Source organism: Cetorhinus maximus, chromosome 6, assembly GCF_964194155.1.
Source record: "Cetorhinus maximus chromosome 6, sCetMax3.hap1.1, whole genome shotgun sequence".
Taxonomy (NCBI): Eukaryota; Metazoa; Chordata; class Chondrichthyes; order Lamniformes; family Cetorhinidae; genus Cetorhinus; species Cetorhinus maximus.
In genome coordinates this window covers 141,646,096-141,665,435 of record NC_135884.1, presented here as the reverse complement: position 1 = coordinate 141,665,435, position 19,340 = coordinate 141,646,096, and the positions used below count along the sequence as shown (strand labels likewise).

Here is a 19,340-nt window from a genome sequence, read left to right as displayed (position 1 = left end):
AAAGCCAGTCTCAGTAACCGTGACCATGAAACTATCACTGATCGTCATAAAAACCCAACTGGTTCACCAATGTCCTTTAGGGAAGGACATCTGCCATCCTTACCCAGTCTAGCCTACGTGTGACTCCAGACCCAGAGCAACGTGGTTGGCTTTTAACTGCCCTCTGAAATGGCAGAGCAAGCCATTCAGTTCAAGGGCCAATTAGGGATGGGCAACAAATGCTGGCCTTGCCAGTGATGCCCATATCTCATGAAAGAACAAAGAAAAAAAAAAGCTCTTTAAAGAGCCAGTGAGCTGGTGTTCTATTTTTCTTTTAGAAATAGAAATGGCAGTCCTCAACACATCTTCGGTATGAACCTCACATTACTTAAACATAAAAGAGCTAATTGGCAAAAGAGCCAGAAGGGAGATTAGGAGAATTTTTTAATTGCGTTATTATGATCTAGAATGCACTGCCTGAAAGGGTAGTGGAAGCAGTTTCAGTAGCAACTTTTAAAAGGGAGCTAGATAAATACTTGCAGAGCTTTGGGGAAAGACCAGGAGATTGGGACTAATTGGATAGCTCTTCCAAAGAGCTGGTATTGGCACCATGGGACAACTGGCCTGCCCCTGTGCTGTAAGTCTCTGGGCTGAAACTTCCCCATCCCTGTGGAGATGGGTTTGGAGCCAGGACGATCCAGGAAAATAGGTGGAAAATGGGCTGGGCCTGTTGCAATTTCCTGGGCAAAAAGTTGGCAACTTGCTCCACAGAGGTGGGCAGTCAATTAAAACCCTATTTAGGGGCCATTTTCCAAAGGTGGCAGCACTTCCCCAATGGCAAAGTAGCCCCCAGCTGAGTGTGGTGCCTGTCAGCTCCTAGTTAGCAGCCTCCAAATGGCAGGCTAGGGTCTATCAGAGCCAAAGGCTCCCCTATGAAGGAGTTACCAGTGTGTTTCGCATCACTGGCAAAGACCAATTTGACTGCCAAAGATAAGATAACCTCATGGTGATAATCTGCAGAGGCAGAGAGTTCCTTGAGAAAACGGACAAGATATTTTCACAGGACAGCCGACCTTGCATTGTTGTGTCTGAGCTGTGTTAAAAAATAATGTAAATGGGCTGTTCAGTGAAAATCATTGATTTATGTCTCCTAGGATGCAGCACTTTAAGGAGTGTATCAAGTTTATCCATGAATGTCGAATGCAAGGAGGAGGGTGCATTGTCCACTGGTAGGTGTAGCGTCAGCTTCTTAACGTTGTAAAATTTGGATATTAATCCATGTATGTTGTTGCTTTCTTCATAGAACAATGCATTATTAAATGTCTTCTCCTTTGTCATTCCTCTGCCTTTCATGGCACAGTTTAGCTGGAGTTTCACGCAGCACAACAGTGGTGGTGGCTTACCTCATGACTGTAACCGACTATGGCTGGGAAGAGTGCTTGTCTGCGGTGAAGGCTGCTCGATCATTCGTCAGCCCAAACTATGGCTTCCAGCAACAGCTCCAAGAGTTTGAGGCGACTCTTGTAAAAGAGGTAACTGAAGCCCAGGAGCAATGTTCTGGCGTCTCTGAGCTTTAGACTGAAATGATCAATGTTAAAGAAGTCAAATGCGATATATCGATCTAAGAATTTGTGTGCAACAGAACTCACCGTAGAGTATGAGCTGCCATAGGCTGTTTTGTGACGTCTAATGGGTGTTGCTGTGATTGTTGTTGGAATAGGCCTATAAGAAATGCTTAATTCATTATAAAGAAGATACACAGGAGTTGCTATTGCAATCCCGCCATGTCTCTGGACAAGAAAAGAAAAGAAAGGATCCATTTGGTTCATGGTGTAAGTTGCACAATACAACAATACAAGTTTCTGACTCGTCATAGCAATCAATTTCTGTTAGTTAGTCTCCATTATATCCAGACATGATGCAAGGTAAACTCTTATTGGAGGAATGTCTTTGTTAGATGTTAAGTACATTGGTGGGAATTCCCTTACAGGAAAGATGTAAAAGCAATAGAAAAGGTGCGCTGTAGGTTTACTAGAATGCTAAGAAGTATGACAAATTCCATGTTATTGTCACTGAAGAATAGATAGATAGAGGCAGAACTCTGTGTACAAATATAAATTAATGGAATAAGGTGGAGAAATTCAGCTGCACTATGCAGACTTACATTGATTTCCTGGGGGCAGGCCACTTTCTGTGCAGTGCTTCTGATTGATGTCAATGCTGTCTACCCTGGTGAATTGATGTAAATCTGCATAGACCTCTGGAAGTGGGGCTACATAAACAAATATCTCCCCATTGTGTTCTGGATAAATGTAAAGCCAAGGCTGCAGAACACAAGAACTAGAATCAGGAGTGGACCACATGGTCTGTCGAGCTTGCTCCACTATTCTATACGATCGTGGCTGATCTTGGGCTTTGACTCCACTTCCCAGCCCAATCCCCATATCCTTTGGTTTCCTGAGAGACCAAAAATTTGCCTATCCCAGCTTTAAATATATTCAAAAATGGAGCATCCACAACTCTCTGGGATGCAAAATTCAAAAGATTCACAACCCTCCAAGTGAAATAATTTCTCCTCATCTCAGTCTTAAATAATCCTGAGATTGTTTTAGAAAACCCCCACGTTTTAGATTCCCCAACCAGCAGAAACAATCTCTCAGTGTCTACCCTGTCAAGACCCTTGTATGTTTTGATGAGATCGCCTCTCATTCTTCTAAACTCCAGAGGATATAGACCCAATATACTCAGCCTGTCCAGATTTACAAAGTTTAGTTTCCTGGAGATGGCTTTTGCGTTCGAGTTCCATTGAGTATTAATGCTTTAATTAAACCAGGAAGCCAATGCTTAGATTTTGTAAACAAAAGCTTCCTGTGGATTATTCAACCTAGGGAAGGGATTGCCAGAGCAAGTATTAACATTAATGTGCATTTTTCTTATGTGTGCATGAGCTTCAATCTGCATTCCAGGCAGTTTAAAGGCTAATGAAACATTCAGGCTTCTAGTTGAAACACTAGAGAGGGGGAGAAAAATGGAACCAGGAAATTGTGGAAAGAAATGATGTTCCTGAGTGGAATGAAAATAAAACTGAGCACTGGGCATGTTTCAATGTTGGTAAATGGACTCGAGCTTAACTATACTGTCAGGAATAGAATGGAGTTTTAAGAAGGTCAAGTTATTTGCCACTGTAATTATTATCAAATGTAATTTCTGTAGCTAAATTTAAATCCAGACCATTCATAATCTGAGACTCATCTTTTGTAGAGAAATAAAGTGTAGCAAGCATTAGTGATCCAGGATTGCGTGAATTTCAAAGGTTGAGAGGGCTCGGTAGGGGTAGAAAAGTACAGGGACCCAGCATCTGAATAAGGAACGTGAGTCCAGGTATAGGAAGCCTGGTACAATTTTTGCAGGAGGAAATTCTCATTAAACTACTCTATGAATTACATCACACTGATAACAGTGTGCTATGGCAAATGCAGTAAAATCTTTCGTGTCTGGCATGTGCAGGGAACCGATGGTGCCAGTTAGTCAAAAATGCTGATTAATGGAGAGCGCCATTTACTGATGGAATACAGCGCAGTACTTGTAACATGAACTAATGTGCACGTAGTCAGGAAGTAAGGAACAGTATTCTTTTTACCTCTGATCTTCAATAGTACATGAAAACATAAATTAAAGTGATGATTCGTGTTATGGGAACACCAGAAATTCTGGTTAGTAGGTAATTCTGTCCGGTAGAGTGCCGGATAACAAAACAGTTTACTGCCCTTGTTTATCACACCAAAGATGCTTGGTTACAATTATGAAGATAGTTTTGAGAAATTTAGGCTCTTTATTAGAGCTGAGAAGGTTAAGAATTGAAGAGGTCTTCAAGATTATGAAAGGTGCAAGAGAGTGGTTAGAATGTGGGATTCTCTGTTGTAAACTGTTGAAGCAAAACCCCTTTAAAAGGGAAATCTTTGAAAAGGGACGTAGAAGGTTGCTTGAAAAGGAGAAATGTTAAAAGGTACGGGGGGAGGGTTGGATGAGAGTAGGTGATTCTTAGAGTGGCTGAAAAACATTACTGCAGACTTGCTGGACCAAATTACCTTTCTCTGTATTCTAATATTCTGATTTTGCGATGGTTGCTATGAGGTTATGGGGGAGAATGAATGTTGGGGATCACCTGTGAAAGATAAGTGTCCAGGTTTGAACAAAGAAGATGTGAGTACTTTGACTTGATTATCATTGGATTTCAGGAAGCAATTACTGAGGACTGTCCCATAGATGATTAAGTAGGTGGGGCAGAGGTGACCTTAGGATAGTCTAGTATGTGATCTGTATAGGAGCTAGCTTGATGGCTTCATTGGCTGAATGACCTTTCTCCTTATGTGACTGAACAAAGTTCTCAACCTGATTTCTCTATAAGTGAGATCAGTGGATCAATACCTCAACTGATCTGTGCTATTAACCAGCCCATTCCCAACCGTACCCACCCCCGGCCCCTACTCTGAAGATGGCAAAACTGTGTTTTTTATGTTGGGGGAATGGAAATTCAAATCCTTTACACACAGCAAGTTATTAATGCCAAAATAAGCAGCAGCAGAATTGAAACTAAAGCAAGGGTTAGCAGGTGCTCTCAACTGACAACAATAGCAAACATTTCAGGCTGAATTTGGTAGGCACACAGTTCAATTGCAACATTGTGAAGAATGACAGAAAAATAAGGGAAAGCTTCTTAAGATGGATAAGGCAGTAATATATAGAGTTACGTTAGACAGCGTATGTGTGTATTGAGTGAAATGGAAAATGTGTTCTTAAAAAGAGAATATCTTTAGTGTGTCTATGTAGAGCAATAACACTTCCAACACCACAGGCAGTACGTCCAAGACTTCATTCATATGCTTCCTTTCTCAAATTACTGATGATCTCCAGATGAGTTAGTTTCAGTCTGGGAGAACTGAAGTGTGTTTAAGGTCTGACAACAATGATAGAGATCTTAATGATTCTCCAAAGTATTTTTTATATCATTGTGGAAGGTTGGTGAATTTCAGCCAAAGATATAGCAATTCCCTGAACCAAGCTTCAAGAAGTATTTCCACGGGCTCTCAGTGACAGAAGGCTACATGGATAAACAAATTTTGAGAATGAGAGCATATGAACAAAAACATTTAGAAATATTTGAAGCCTTACTTTTAGCTATTGAGATATATTGTGATGTACGTGACCATAGCTGATGGCAAACTGAACAAAATTGGATAACTGAGCTGAATTTGGACCAGATTGTGACTGATCTTGATCACATTTAGGTTCTTAAAAATACAACATAGATCTACTTTGCTTATGATAGGTTTTAGGAGCAACATTGAACAAAGACAGCTAGTCACAGTTGAACAATGACAAGCTGGTCCAATAGCTTATGCAAGATGCTGTCATCATATGGAGTATTAACATAAGACAGTTCTTGATACCAAGAATATCCTCCCACCAGGACCAAAAGATCGTTCCTAGTACAGGCTCCACAACCTTATGAGATCTCTGTGCTCTTCCAATTCAAGTCTCTTGCACATCCCAGGTTTCCATCGGTCCACCATTGCTAACTGTGCCTTCAGCTGCCAAGGCCCTAAGCGCTAGACTTCACCCTAACCCTCACTGCCTCTCTAGCTCACTCTCATTCTTTAAATTGTTCCTTCAAAACCTACCTAAAACTTTATTTATATTGTTCTTTAAAACCTGCCTAAAACTTTTGGTTGCCTGTCCTAAAATCTCTTCATGTGGCTCGGTGTCAAATTCTGTTTGACAACACTCATGGGAAGTTTTTTGGGACATTTTACTATGTCAAAGATGCTATATAAATGCAAGTTGCTGTTGTTTACCCTTCCCTAAAGGAGGTTAATGAACCAGTTGGTTTAAGAATAACAGATCTGAATTCCAGGCTATGTTCAAAGCCTATGAGAGGTTGGTAACAGCAGTTTTCTATGGGGAAGATCAGTTGTTGGTTTGCTCACTTTTTACATGGAACCCCTGCCAGCACAATGCCACTGGTAGCTTCAGATTTATTGGTGAGGTCAGCACAGGTGGTTAAATATGTCTACAAGTGGAAGCCCTACAAGTAAAGCTGTTTTTTAGAGGGGTTACAAAGAGTTATTGGCTCCAGCCTCTCTCATACCTTCACAACAGACAGAACTGTCAGTCAAACCACTACCTCATGAAAGATCCCAAGACATTACTGATATAAGGGAATGAATATTAGTGGAGAAGGAATGTTGGCATGGAAGAGCGTGTTGGTTGAGGGTCCCTTTAGCAACCTGAAACATCAAACAGCAATGAGACCTTATTCCTGTGTGCACTATGGTTAGCAAGAAAGCATCCAATAAATAATAAAACAAAGAGAGAAATGCTGTATTTTCATCACATTGACATTAAACCCGGCAATTTCGCCCTCCAAATTTGCTTAGCAAGCTGAAATAAGAGTACCTTTCCCTAGAGAATCGTTGACTGAAATCCATTTAAAAAAATCTTAGGGTGCTTTCCTCTTTTCAATTTAATGAAAGCATGTAATTTAGGTACTTATGATCTGAATCAGGGTGGATACTTTGGGTCAGCCACACACAGTTCTCAATCTGATTTGCCACCACCCCCCACCCCAACCCACACCACACTGAGCTCTTGATATGAATCATGTAAATGGGCAATTAGCAAATGGAGGCCAAGCACATCCCTAAGGATTCCGCAGGATCATTAGTACTATTAAGTTAGCAGAGCAAGGTTATTTGCTGTCTGGAAAGTGGGAAAACTTTTCCTTCTAATGGCATTCCTATAACTTCTTACAGAATCGTAGATTGATACAGCACAGAAGAAAGCCATTTGGCCCATCATGTCTGTGCTGGTGCCAGCCCCACTCCCCTGCCCTTTCGCCATAGCTCTGTATATTTTCTCCTTTCCAGTATTTATCCAATTTGGTTTTCTTCGGCTCTGAAGAAGAATCATACGGACTTGAAACGTTAACTCTGTTTCTCTCTCCACAGGTACTGCCAGACCTGCCTGGCTTTTCCATTCATTTTCTGATTTCATTTTGGTTTTGAACATTAATATTGAATCTGCTCCCACCGCCCTTTCATAACAACCTGCTGCGCATTTTTTTTAATGCAGCCTTCTGCCAATCAATAAATGGAGAGGGAAGGACATTGAATCCCACGGGAATTTAAAAAAAAAATCAGAAAACACAGGAAGCACATAGCTGGTCAGTGAGCATCTGTAGAGAAAAAAATCAATACTTTGGGCTTGGCACCTCTTTGGAGCTGGGAAATGAAAAATGAATAGCTTTTTAATGGTATCAGTAAAGAAGGGTGAGAAGGTGCTGGAAAGCCAACAAAATGAGGCAGTGTCAATGAAATGATTGCTGGATGATGTAACAGATCATTTTAGATTTTGACCAAACTGAATCTCAACTTGGTCAAACTCCTGTACTGGATATTGAAAGGAACCTGAGAGATACATGGAGCATCTTCTATGGTCTACAATTAAAAAGGGCGGGGACTGCAGTAGACCCCAGGCTGCATTAGTAGCCTGAACTATAGCAGTAGCTCTATAGTTGTAGAGCTGTCAAGAGAAAAGCTGCGAGAAGGGGTTCTGTCAATGGTGTATAAAATGCGAGGAATCTTCTGTGATAACATCAAACAGTGGGATGCTGATGAAGTGTCCAGTTGTGGTCATTAAATGAAAGCCTTAAGAAAGAATAGTGGTGTGAAATTTGTGTTGTAGTGGTGCTTGGAATGCATTATGGAAGATGAGCCACTGCTTGGCAGCACGGGTAGCACCACATTGTTGAGAAGGGTGCTCATGCGGGCACCTACTCGGTGTACCTGAAGCAACTGAACTAGTCTTATCATTATGTCAGAGAGACCGAGTGGGTGACATGATGACAATTCTCCAAATTTGGAACACAGGTCCTTTGGGAAAATTCGCCTATCACTCAACAAAGATCAAACAGTCAGCTGCAATAGGGGCCCAGCACTCGTATTATTTAAAGCACCAGGCACCCAACTTACAGGTGAGGTAATTATGAATAACTTACACTATTGCAAAGTCACTACTTTGCAGTAAATTTGGAAGCATTGTGGTTAGTTCCTGGGTTTGGCTAGGTGATTTGCTACACCCTGACAAGGAAGACAGAGTTAAAGGAAAAATACTGCAGATGCTGGAAATCTGAAACAGAAACGGAAAAACTCAGCAGGCCTGACAGTGTCTGTGGAATGAAAGACAGAGTTAACATTTCGAGTCCGTATGACTCTTCTTCAGAAAGACTCTGTCTTTCTCTCCAAGGAATTGGTGACCCACAAGGCTGAAACAGGTCTTGAAGCTCCAGTTGCAGTGCCTCAAAGTCTGCCGCATAACAGAGAGATGGAGCAGAGGCTGCGGAGTGGGCAAGCTTTGCACGATGCCCTCAGCCAACTCAGAACAGGACACCTCCAGGCTCTTTGACAATGGCAGGCGGCAGTCTGGCAGGTCAGCCAATGCAAGCCCACCAGCATTCTCCTGCATGCTGTTACATCGAGGTCCTCAGCTGAGTCCCTAGTAGCAGACCTTAGCTGTGAACTTGTCCTCCTGGCACACAAACTATCCGTTGCCCCACTACTGCCTACTTGTGCAAGATGATTCACCATGTGCTGATCTCAACTTTCTACTAGCTTCCAAGTGTACAGTGTCAGTACTTGAGCTGCTGGCTGTGTGTGTCGGATCATGCGATGGGCCTCTTCATTAGTACTATGTTGTTGCTATCTGTCCACCTTCTAAGTGTGCTGTGGCTGGGCAGGTGTGTGGAATCAGAAATTCAGTAGGGGAAGTTTTGGATGAGGGGAGCGGTGTGTGGTGGAAAGCAAGAGGTGCATGGTCACATCATCTACAGCTTGCTCATCATGGTAGATAGCAGGGAGAGAGAGAGCTTGGAGTTGAGAAGGGGCATAAGGCAGGAACATACTGTCATCCCCAGTGGCTCTGGATACCATGGTCACAGCTGGCCACATGATGCGGAGGGCCATCTCCTGTGTAAGCCTCAGGGGATGGAGGCATCCTCCTCCCCACTGGCTCTGTTCTACATCCACATGAGGTCATTAGACTTCTTGTGGCACTACCATCAGATCCTCAGTCCCAGACATCAGGAATTGACCTCCCTGGCTACCTGTTCCCAATCCCTTCTAAGGGTTGTCCTTGAGGACCACCCTTCACCCGCACCCACCACCCTGTAGAACCATGGCATCTCTCCTCTTGTTTACCTCCACCACTATGAACTCCAACACTGTAGTCGTGACCCTGGAATCCTCTCTTGGTCCTGGTGTTTCTGTTATGACACAGCAGTTGGTAAGGGCTGAGTTGTTTAAATCCTATAGGGAAACTTGAAACAACTGTCAAAACCTATATTTTCAATTGGTATGTTTGAGATGCAGCTCAGGAATAAGACCACCGAGCCTCATGAAGTTTTTTATATAAAACTAAATTAAACATTTATTAATTTATAACAAATTAAACACATACATATGAGTACAAATTACTACCATAATAACTTTTAAACAAATCCCCAAATTAATCACTCCCAGGAAAATCTCCACCAAGGCAACAGTTACTCATAGACTTTAAACAGGCATAGGCAAAGCACATTTGACCATATGAATTCAAAATAAGTTTCCTTGCAATTTGGCTCCTTTGCAGACAAAGTTCTAGGCTTACAGGCTGGTTAGATCATAAATGCGTCTGACTGACACACACAAACTCCTTTCTGTTTATACCTAGCTTTTCCTTTGAATGTAAATTTTTCATTGTATCATTAGGCTTTTAACATTGCATCTTCTAACCATTTTTATCCCACTAATTTTATTAGTAATACAAACAAATTGTTTGGCGTCTCCCAGCTAGGTGCAAGATTTCACTCCCACTCTTGAATGTTTTATTCAACAAATGCAAATTTACCTTCTATCCTCCTTATGTTTATCTAATTAACATCTCAACACTACTATACATCAAAGCACCCAGACTAGCTGTCTTTAATCCAATTAAGGCACACAGAGACACACACATAGATAAAAACAAAAAACTGCGGATGCTGGAAATCCAAAACAAATCCTGTTTTTGTTTTGACACACACATAGACACAGACCTCACTAGAACTCTATTTTAAAAATAATTTCCAGTAATGTTACAGACATTAATATCTCTTCATGACATCCCATTCCCTATCGAAAAATGAACTGTCATAATTTTAAAAGATGGTCATTTCTAATAACCCATCTTACACTATCTCCTGAACTTATTACATTATTACATTACCAGATGGATCATTAACATAATATATATACACACAAGTCCTTGGTATCAATAGAAATCACTTCAATCCAGTGTCCAGGTTTTTTTTAAATGTCTAATTTTCCCTTTAAGCTTCAAACTGTTGATAACGCACCTGCAAACAGATTTTCTCTATCAGCAACATGTATAATCCGTAGATTAAACATTTGTAATAATAGGCTTCATCTGAAAAGTCTTACACTTTTGTCTCAAAATTTGTCCAAAAACTTCAAACGATGTGGTCTGTATAAACAATTGTTTCTGATGAATTGTTCGGAACATAAATTTCAACATGCTGCAATGCTAACACCAAACCCAAGGTCTCTTTTTCAATTGTTGAATAGCTTCTCTGTTGTACATTCAGCTTCCATGAAAAATATCCTATTGGTTTTTCAATTCCAGTGTCATCCTCTTGCAACAGCACGGGCCCAATGCCTATATCGCTCGCAACAACGGCCAACTTAAATTGCTTGGCATAATTGAGTATTGCGGAACTGGTGTTGTAGTTAATATAGTTTTCAAACTGTCAAATGACTTCTGACACTCCAGTGTCTATTGAAACCTCTTGCTCTTTTTTAATAGTTCAGGCAGTGGAGCAACCACACTGCTAAAAGTTGGTACAAAGTTCTGGTAAAACCTACTCATGCCCAGAAATCTCAAAACTTCTCATTTTGTTGTAAGCATTGCAAAATCCACAATAGCCTTGACTTTCGCATCTCTTGGGGCCACCTTACCATATCCAATGATATGGCCTAGATATGTTACTTGCGCTTTTGCAAATTCACTTTTAGCCAAGTTCATCACCAAATTAGCTTCTTGTAATGAGAAAATAATTCTTTCAGATGCTGTAAATGCTCTTCTCACATCTGACTGAAAACTATCAGATCATCAATATAAATAGCACAATTGCTTAGACCTGCAATTACTTTGATTGTTAGTCAGTCTTTGAACTGTCGCAGGTGCATTCTTCATACCAAATGGCATGACTTTAAACTGATATAGTCCATTTGGTGTTACAAAAGCTGATATCTCCTTTGCTGTTTCCACCAATGGTACCTGCCAATATCCTTTTAGCAAGTCAACCTTTGTAATAAATTTTGATTGTCCCACTTTCTCAACGCAACCTTCCAACTGTGGTATAGGATAGGAATCGCTTTTGTCACCACATTCACCATTTGATAGTCCATACACAGCCTCTGTGTTCCATCCGGTTTTGGTGACAGCACAATAGGCGAACTCCATTTACCGCAACTAGACACAATGATATCATTTTGAAGCATGAAGTCAATTTCTTTTTGTACTTGTGATAACTTTGCCAGATTTAATCTATAAGGATGTTGCATTATTGAAGATGAAACTTGTACAGACACATCATGTATAGCTAAATTGGTCCCCCATTACTTATTCCCACAAATAAGTTTGTGTGACTGCAATAGCTTTTCCAAATCACTTTGACACTTGTTTGGAAGGTAACTCAATATTTCACTTAAATTTTCAAGCACCCCCTCATTATCCAGTTTGCTTAGAGGAAAATCAATTTCAGAATCCTGCACTTCTACCTCTTTCTCACCATCCACTATCACTAATACCTCTTTTTGTTTGTCTTCCCTGTCAAAGTACTTTTTAAGCATATTTACATGACACACCCTCTGCTTCTTTCTTCTATCTGAAGTATTTGTTAAATGATTTACTTCACGCAATTTCTTTTAAACCCTGTGAGGTCCACTAAACCTTGCATTTAATAAATCACCTAGTACTGATAATAGGACTAGAACTTTCTCTCCAGAAACAAAACTGCGAGCTGTTGCTTTCTTGTCTGCCTTCATTTTCATTACTTGCTGTGACCTAGCCAACTCACATGCTCTGTTCAATCTTTCCCGAAATTTGATACGTAATCCAGGAGAATAGATTCTGAGTTTTGACCCACCAATTTCTCATGAATCAATTTCAGTGGTCCCCTTACCTCATGACCATAAACTAGTTCAAAAGGGCTAAAACCAGTCGATGCATTAGGAGCATCTCTAATAGCAACAAATAAGAATGGAATTCCACTACCCCAATCCTGTGCATAATCCTGACAGTATGCTCTTATCAAAGTTTGATGCCATCTTTCCAAATCCCTCTATGACTCTGGATGATAAGCAGTTGACTTAAACTGTTTTATCCCTAAACTGTTCATTACTTCCTTAAACAGCTGTGACATGAAATTTGACCCCTGATCTGATTGTATTTCCTTAGGTAAACTATACCTCGTTAAAAAATTTAGTTAACTCCTCCACAGTCTTCTTGGTTGTAATATTTCTTAAAGGTACCACTTTAGGAAACCTAGTAGACACATCCATCATTGTCAGTAAGTACTGATTTTCACTTTTAGTCTTAGGGAGAGGTCATACACAATCAATCATGACCCTAGTTAAAGGTTCTTCAAATGCTGGTATTAGGATTAAAGGTACCGGTTTAATCACTGCTTGTGGTTTCCCTATTACTTGACATATGTGACATGTTCCACAAAATTTGACTACATCCCCATGCAATCCTGGCCAGAAAAAACCTCTGTATCTTTTCCTGTATTTTCCTAATTCCTAAATGTCCCCCCATTGGAATTTCATGAGAAGTCTTTAGCATCTTATTTCTATACCCAACTAGGATAACTGATGCACCTCCCTTCAGCTTTCATTTGCTGAAACATGATCCGGCCTCCATTTTCTCATTAAAATATCACCCTTGAGGTAATAACATACTGAATATATTTTGCCTCTGTTTCTGAGTAAGCTGCCTGATATAACTGTTTTAATTGCAAATCATTTTTCTGTAACTCCACTAACCTCCTTGAGTTAAACACTTCATCTGAATTGCCCTGTAATCTTTCTCCCTGAACAATGTTACCAAATACAGTGCCAGATAATTGGATTTTGACACTTCTTCTTGCCTTTGAACTGCCTTCCCTTCTTGCTTTTCTTGTTTCAATCAATGAGCCTGTGATCTCATTACCACACAATCTGGAAACAATCCAGGATGCACACTCTGTAACACCTCTGTGGGAACCACTCAACTACCCTAGGCATCACCCAAATCTGTGACCCAGCTATATCATTACCCAAAATAAATTGAGTCCCTGCAATGGGCAATTTTTCTACTTCTCCAACAATAACTTCACCTGTCTTCCATTGGCTCTTTAAATTTATCTTCCACAAGGGGATAGATTGAGCATCTCCATGAACCCCACCTGCTCCTGCAATACTCCCTCTGAACAACAAATGTCACTAACCCACAACATTAAGGATTGATTAGCCCCTGTGTCTCTTAAAACTGTAACATCTTTACCTACTCCACCCTGTACACATGGAAAGACTTTCCCTTCACACACAAAGTCTTTAAACATTTCTGCAACTTGCCCCTCAGAATTCTCTTGGGTAAATTGTGAACACGTTCCCACTTCTTTACCTATCACTGATTCTTCCTGTTTTACCTGTGCACACACCACTGGTTTTTCCTGTGCCTGAACCTTAGAACCCACAGTGCGTTTATTTCCAGAACTTTTCTGCACCCCAATTATTCCAACTGATTTTCCCAGTAATTTCCAACACACTGACTTCATGTGCCCCACTTTATTACAAGAAGACACCTCAATTTTCGAATGTTACTCCGACCCTTAGCACCTTCCATTGTATTCCGATAAAAAAAACTTCTTGGGAATTTATGGCTATTCCTCTTCCCTGACTACCCGCCTTCCTTTCACCTTCCCATTTTCTATCCTTCTCTGATTTAAAAGGGTGACGGATAAAAGGTTTAGCTTTATGCGCTAACTCATAATCATTAGCAATCTCTGCTGCTTGTCTTACCATTTGAACCCTCTGTTCCTCCACATGTGTTCTCACTACCGAAGGAATTGAATCTTTAAATTCTACCAAAAGAATTACCTCTCTAAGAGCTGCTTATGTTGTCTCTATTTTTAATGCCCGTATCCATCGGTCAAAATTACTTTGTTTGACTCTCTCAAGCTCAACATAAGTTTGCCAAGGTTGTTTTCTCATATTCCTAAATTTCTACCTGTATGCCTCAGGAACCAACTCATATGCACTCAAAATAGCCTTTTTTAACACATCATAACTCACTGATACCTCTTCAGATAGTGAAGCATATACCAACCTGGATTGCAACAACAATATCCAGTATTCCTGTGGCCATTTCATTTGTTTAGCTATCTCCTCAAATTAAATAAAGAATGCTTCAACAGCTTTTCCCTCAAACTTTGGAAGAGCTTGTACAAACCTAAACATTTCCCCACTGGGTTTTAGGTTAAAGGATTTTTCATCATCAGAACTCTCCTCAGAATCTGAGATCTCATTTTTAACTTCCAGCCTTTCAAGCAGGTATTCTCATTCTCTTGCTTTCTCTCTTTCCCTTACGTCTCTTTCTTTATCCTTCTCTCTTGCCTGAAATTCCAGTTCCAGCTTCCTTGCTTTATCCTGCCTTTCTGCTTGCTCCCTTTGAAATGCCCTTTCCTTTGCTTCTAATTTAAGGTTTTCAGTTCCTTTGCTTGTTCAAGTTCAAGCATCTTCACTTGTAACTGAAGTCTCACTACCTCCAGCTGTGACTCACTAGTGTCAGGCATCACTTCAGCTGTAGGTGCTGTGCTATAGCTTTAATTATAACTGCTTTCTTCACTCCTACAGGTAACCCTAATTTTAACGTATCTGCCAACTCTGTTAACTTATTCTTGGATACTTTTTGTACCCAATCAGAGTTACAAGTTCTACTCCCAGACAAGTCTTAGCAATTGCCAAAGCCATCTTGCAGTCTCATCGCTTATTAAAAAACCTCACCAACTCCTGGATTCAAAAGTGCTTCTCGTACTCATAACCTTAAGATTCACCAATTCCAAATGAATCAAGGAATTATAAGTATTATCTTGCCAAAAGCCCCCAGTCGTTATGACACAGCAGTTGGTAAAAAGGCTGAGTTGTTTAAACCCCAGAGGGAAACTTGAAACAACTGTCAAAACCTATATTTTCAGTTGGTATGTTTGAGATGCAGCTCCGAATTCAGGAATAAGACCACCGACCCTCAGGAGGTATTTTTTTGATATAAAAATAAATTGAACATTTATTAATTTACAAAAAATTAAACACATACATTTCTACAAATTACTGCCATACTAACTTTTAAACAAATCCCCAAATTAATCACTCCCAGGTAAATCTTTATCAAGGCAACAGTAACCCATAGACTTTAAACAAACACCAGGCAAAGCACATTTGACCTTACGAATTCAAAATAAGGTTCCCTGCAATTTGGTTCCTTTGCAGACACAGTTCTAGGCTTACAGACTGATTAGATCTTAAGTGCCTCTGCCTTACACACACAAACTCCTTTCTGTTTATACCTAGCTTGTCATTTGAATGTAAATTTTCCATTGCGTCACTAGAGTTTAACATTACATCTCCTAACAATAACATTTTCATTCCACTAATTTTATTAATAATACAAACACATTGTTTGGCGTCGCCCAGCTAGGTGCAAGATTTTACTCCCGCTCTTGAATGCTTTATTCAACAACTGCAAATTTACACTTTACCTTCTATCCTCCTTACGTTTATCTAATTAACACCTCAAAACTACTATACATTTAAGCACCCAGACTAGCTGACTTTAATCCAGTTAAGACACACACATAGACACCACTAGAACTCTATTTTAAAAATAATTTCTAGTAATGTTATAGACATTAATATCTCTACATGACAGTTCCATTTTCTTTTTCAGCAACAGCATTTGGCAGATGCCTTATGTCATTTAATGCAGCTTCCTATTAAGAGGGGCAGACTACCTTTAAGAACAGAAGGCTGGCTGCACCATGTGCTATTAACACCCAATGCTCAACTTGCTGCTGGTTGTTGAGGCAGCCAGCAATGTGGCAGATGCTCAGCCCTGCACTATAATCAGATAAAGGAGATGACAGCTCAAAATTTTCATGCTGCTTACCTCCACCTCAAGGGGCGGGGGCAGGTTGAGAATCGAGACTCCTGTGCCCAACAAAAATGGTGTGGACGAATTTTTAGCCCTGTAACTTCCATGTCTTGACTGAAACTGAGATTAAGGATAGCTACAAGGAAGTATTGTGGGACCACAGTCCCGAAAAAAGAGGAAGTACATACATTGTTCGCAAGGGGATCTGAAGTGTAACACCAGGGTGCTCTGTAAAAGTTTGGTTCAAAAATAACAGAAACTTTGAGAAACCTTTTTGGAAGATATGAACTGTAAAACAGAAGACAACAAACCAAATTCTATTATAGAGTACATGGCACAGAGCCATATTAATTGCTTGTTAGGTGTATTACAAAGTCATTTGTATAAAAAATAACCTAATTTCCTTTGCTTGGTAATATTGTATAGAAACAAAGGAATTGCTCAGCATAAGATGACCACAGTCAACCTTGTTCACCTTTTCCCATCCTGACAGTTGCACGGTACAATGATAATGGACTTGCTGACTAACTAACAATGCACCTCTATCAATTAGTTTGCAACAGATCCAAAAAGGACACATGAGAAACCACAACAGTGAGAGAAGTTTGGGGAACACTACGCCAAAAGTGACCTTTTCCCTTGTAAGCACGTTACATTGACTGCATGTCATGTCTCAAATTATTCAAATACTGTGTCCCAAAATGTTTCTTTCTGAAAAGAATATATCTGAGTGAGTCAGTATTAACAGCTTCCATCGTCTCCCGAGGGAGTCTGTTCCATCGATGGACAGCTCTTTCACTGAAAAATTGGCCTCGGTATGAACTCCCCCATGGTGAGCGGAAGAAGGAGGTTAAAAGGTAAAAATTGCTCAACCTGCTTCCAACAAATTCAAATGCACAGCAGATATTGAGGCATCTGTGTGTCACACTATGGAGAGGCGGGCTGCCTAAGAAGATGCTTAAATTGGGCTCCAACTGTTCAAATGGATGTCAAATCTGAAATCAACTCATGCTGTACTGTTTACCTGGGGGTTGAGAATCTCAGTGGTGAAATGGAAAGGGGAACTTCTGGATCCCTAAGCTGAGCAGCCCTCTCCACGCTCCCTTTTGGACATGAGGAGCAGTAATGCTGCCCTCACACCCCTTAATGAGACCTATGACCTCCAGCAGTCCCGATCTTCAAACCCACCCATCCACCCCCGCTGCTGCCAGCTCTCCTGCTCCTGCCTCGCCAACTAACAACTCCTAATCGCTGACTGCAGCTTCCTCTCCCGACTCCAGATTCCGGTCCCCCCCCACCGCTTACTGATCGCCAGGGATCGTCCCCGAGGATCTGCAGCTGCCACCTCCTGCCACTATTGCTCTCCTGCCTGCCAGCCAGACTGTTTATTCGGCCGCCTGCTGGGCAGGAGGTGGAGCTACTGGATGTGATCAAGGCAAAGTAGTTAAGAGCAGTAGGACTTCCCAACCATGCCCAAGGTTCTTTGACCCACAGCTACTCTGCGTTCCCATATGTAGGGCCTCCTGCAGATTAGTTTTGAATTTACCCTTCCTTCAAGCGCAGGCTGTGCTCTCTGGTTCTGCTGTTCTGGACAAGATGAATCATTTGTCAAGGCCCATGTTATAGAGGCCCTGTACAATCCTAAAAATGGCAATTATATTACCTCGCAACCTTTCCTTTTCCAGTGTGAACAGGGTCAATTTGCATAATTGTTCCTCATAATTCAATTTCTCCATCCATTCAATCATCCTAGTTCTCTTCTGTATCCTTTCAATAACTGCAATATCTATTTTATACACCAGCATCTACACAGTACTCTTAGGTGTGATATATGAAGTGGCAGGGTTGCCTCAATATTTTGGCTCAATATTGACCTTTTAATGCATCCTAACATCTGATTTGTTTCACTTATAGCCGACAAGCATTGTTGTGATGGCTTCAATTTTTTGCCAGTTAGGACCCTCCAGGTCTTTTTCGTTATTCCTGTGTATTATTTTCATCATGGAGCTACCTGCTGTGCTGTGTAAAGTCTTGTGGGAAGAGAGAAGGGGATTTGGATATTCACATATCCAGTGGCACGTAGAAAAGTAACTAGATTAAATATTAAATAATTACATTTTGAGAAGACTGGAAGCATTGTTTTCAGTCCCTGCTGTAAGCTCTGTTCTCTAGCTACCAACTCCACCCCTCTCCTTGGTAACCATCTGAGACTCCACCAGGCTGTCTCAACTTAGTGTCATATTTGACCTTGAGATGAGCCTCCAACCACATATCCGCACCATCACTAAGACCACCTGTTTCCAACTCCGTAACATCACCCAACTTCATCCACGCCTCAGCTCATCTGCTGTTGAAACCCTCATTCATGCTTTGTTACCTCTAGACTTGACTATTGCAATTCACACCTGACTGGTCTCCCACATTCTACCCTCCCTAAACCTGAGGGGATCCAAAACTCTGTTCTTGAGCTCTTGCTCGGACCTAGTCCCATTCACCTATCACCCCTGCGCTCTCTCACCTACATTGACAATTGGTCAAGCAATGCCTTAATTTTAAAACTCTTCTTTTTTTCAAACCGCTCTATGGCCTTATCCCTCTTTAGCCCTGAAATATCATTCAGCCCCACAAACCTCTAATTCTGGTCTCTTGAGCATCCCCAATTTTAATTGCTCCGCTCTTGGTAGCTGTGCCTTCAGTTGCCTAGGCCCTTATGCTCTGAAATTCCCTCCCCACACCCCTCTGCCCCTTTCACTTTCCTGCTTTAAAACACTTCCTAAAACCTCTTTGACCAAGCTTTTGGCCATCTGCCCTAGTATAGCCTTATGTGGCTCAGTGTCAGATTTTGCTTTATAACGTCCCTGTGAAGCAGCTTAGGACTTTTATTATGCTAAAGGCACTATAAATACAAGGTGTAGTTATATTAGTAGATTCAGTGTTTATTGATTATCTACTGATATTGTCAGTAGGCATCGAATGCACAATATGCCAGAATCACACATTTTGATTTGCTGTGTGGATTATCCCTCCTACCCACTCCCTCCCCCCCGCCTTAACCCTTTCCCCATTGTTTAAAG

At 40.9% G+C, this 19,340-nt stretch overlaps 1 protein-coding gene across 1 annotated transcript in view; it reads left to right on the top strand.

Moving 5' to 3' along the window:
* dusp22a (dual specificity phosphatase 22a) overlaps positions 1-19,340 on the top strand; it is a 131,579-nt gene that overhangs the window by 92,460 nt on the left and 19,779 nt on the right. Inside the window, exons 5-6 of the mRNA XM_078544615.1 lie at positions 1,134-1,208; positions 1,340-1,511. Coding sequence (XP_078400741.1) covers positions 1,134-1,208; positions 1,340-1,511 — 247 coding nt within the window. The remainder of the gene's footprint in view (positions 1-1,133; positions 1,209-1,339; positions 1,512-19,340) is intronic.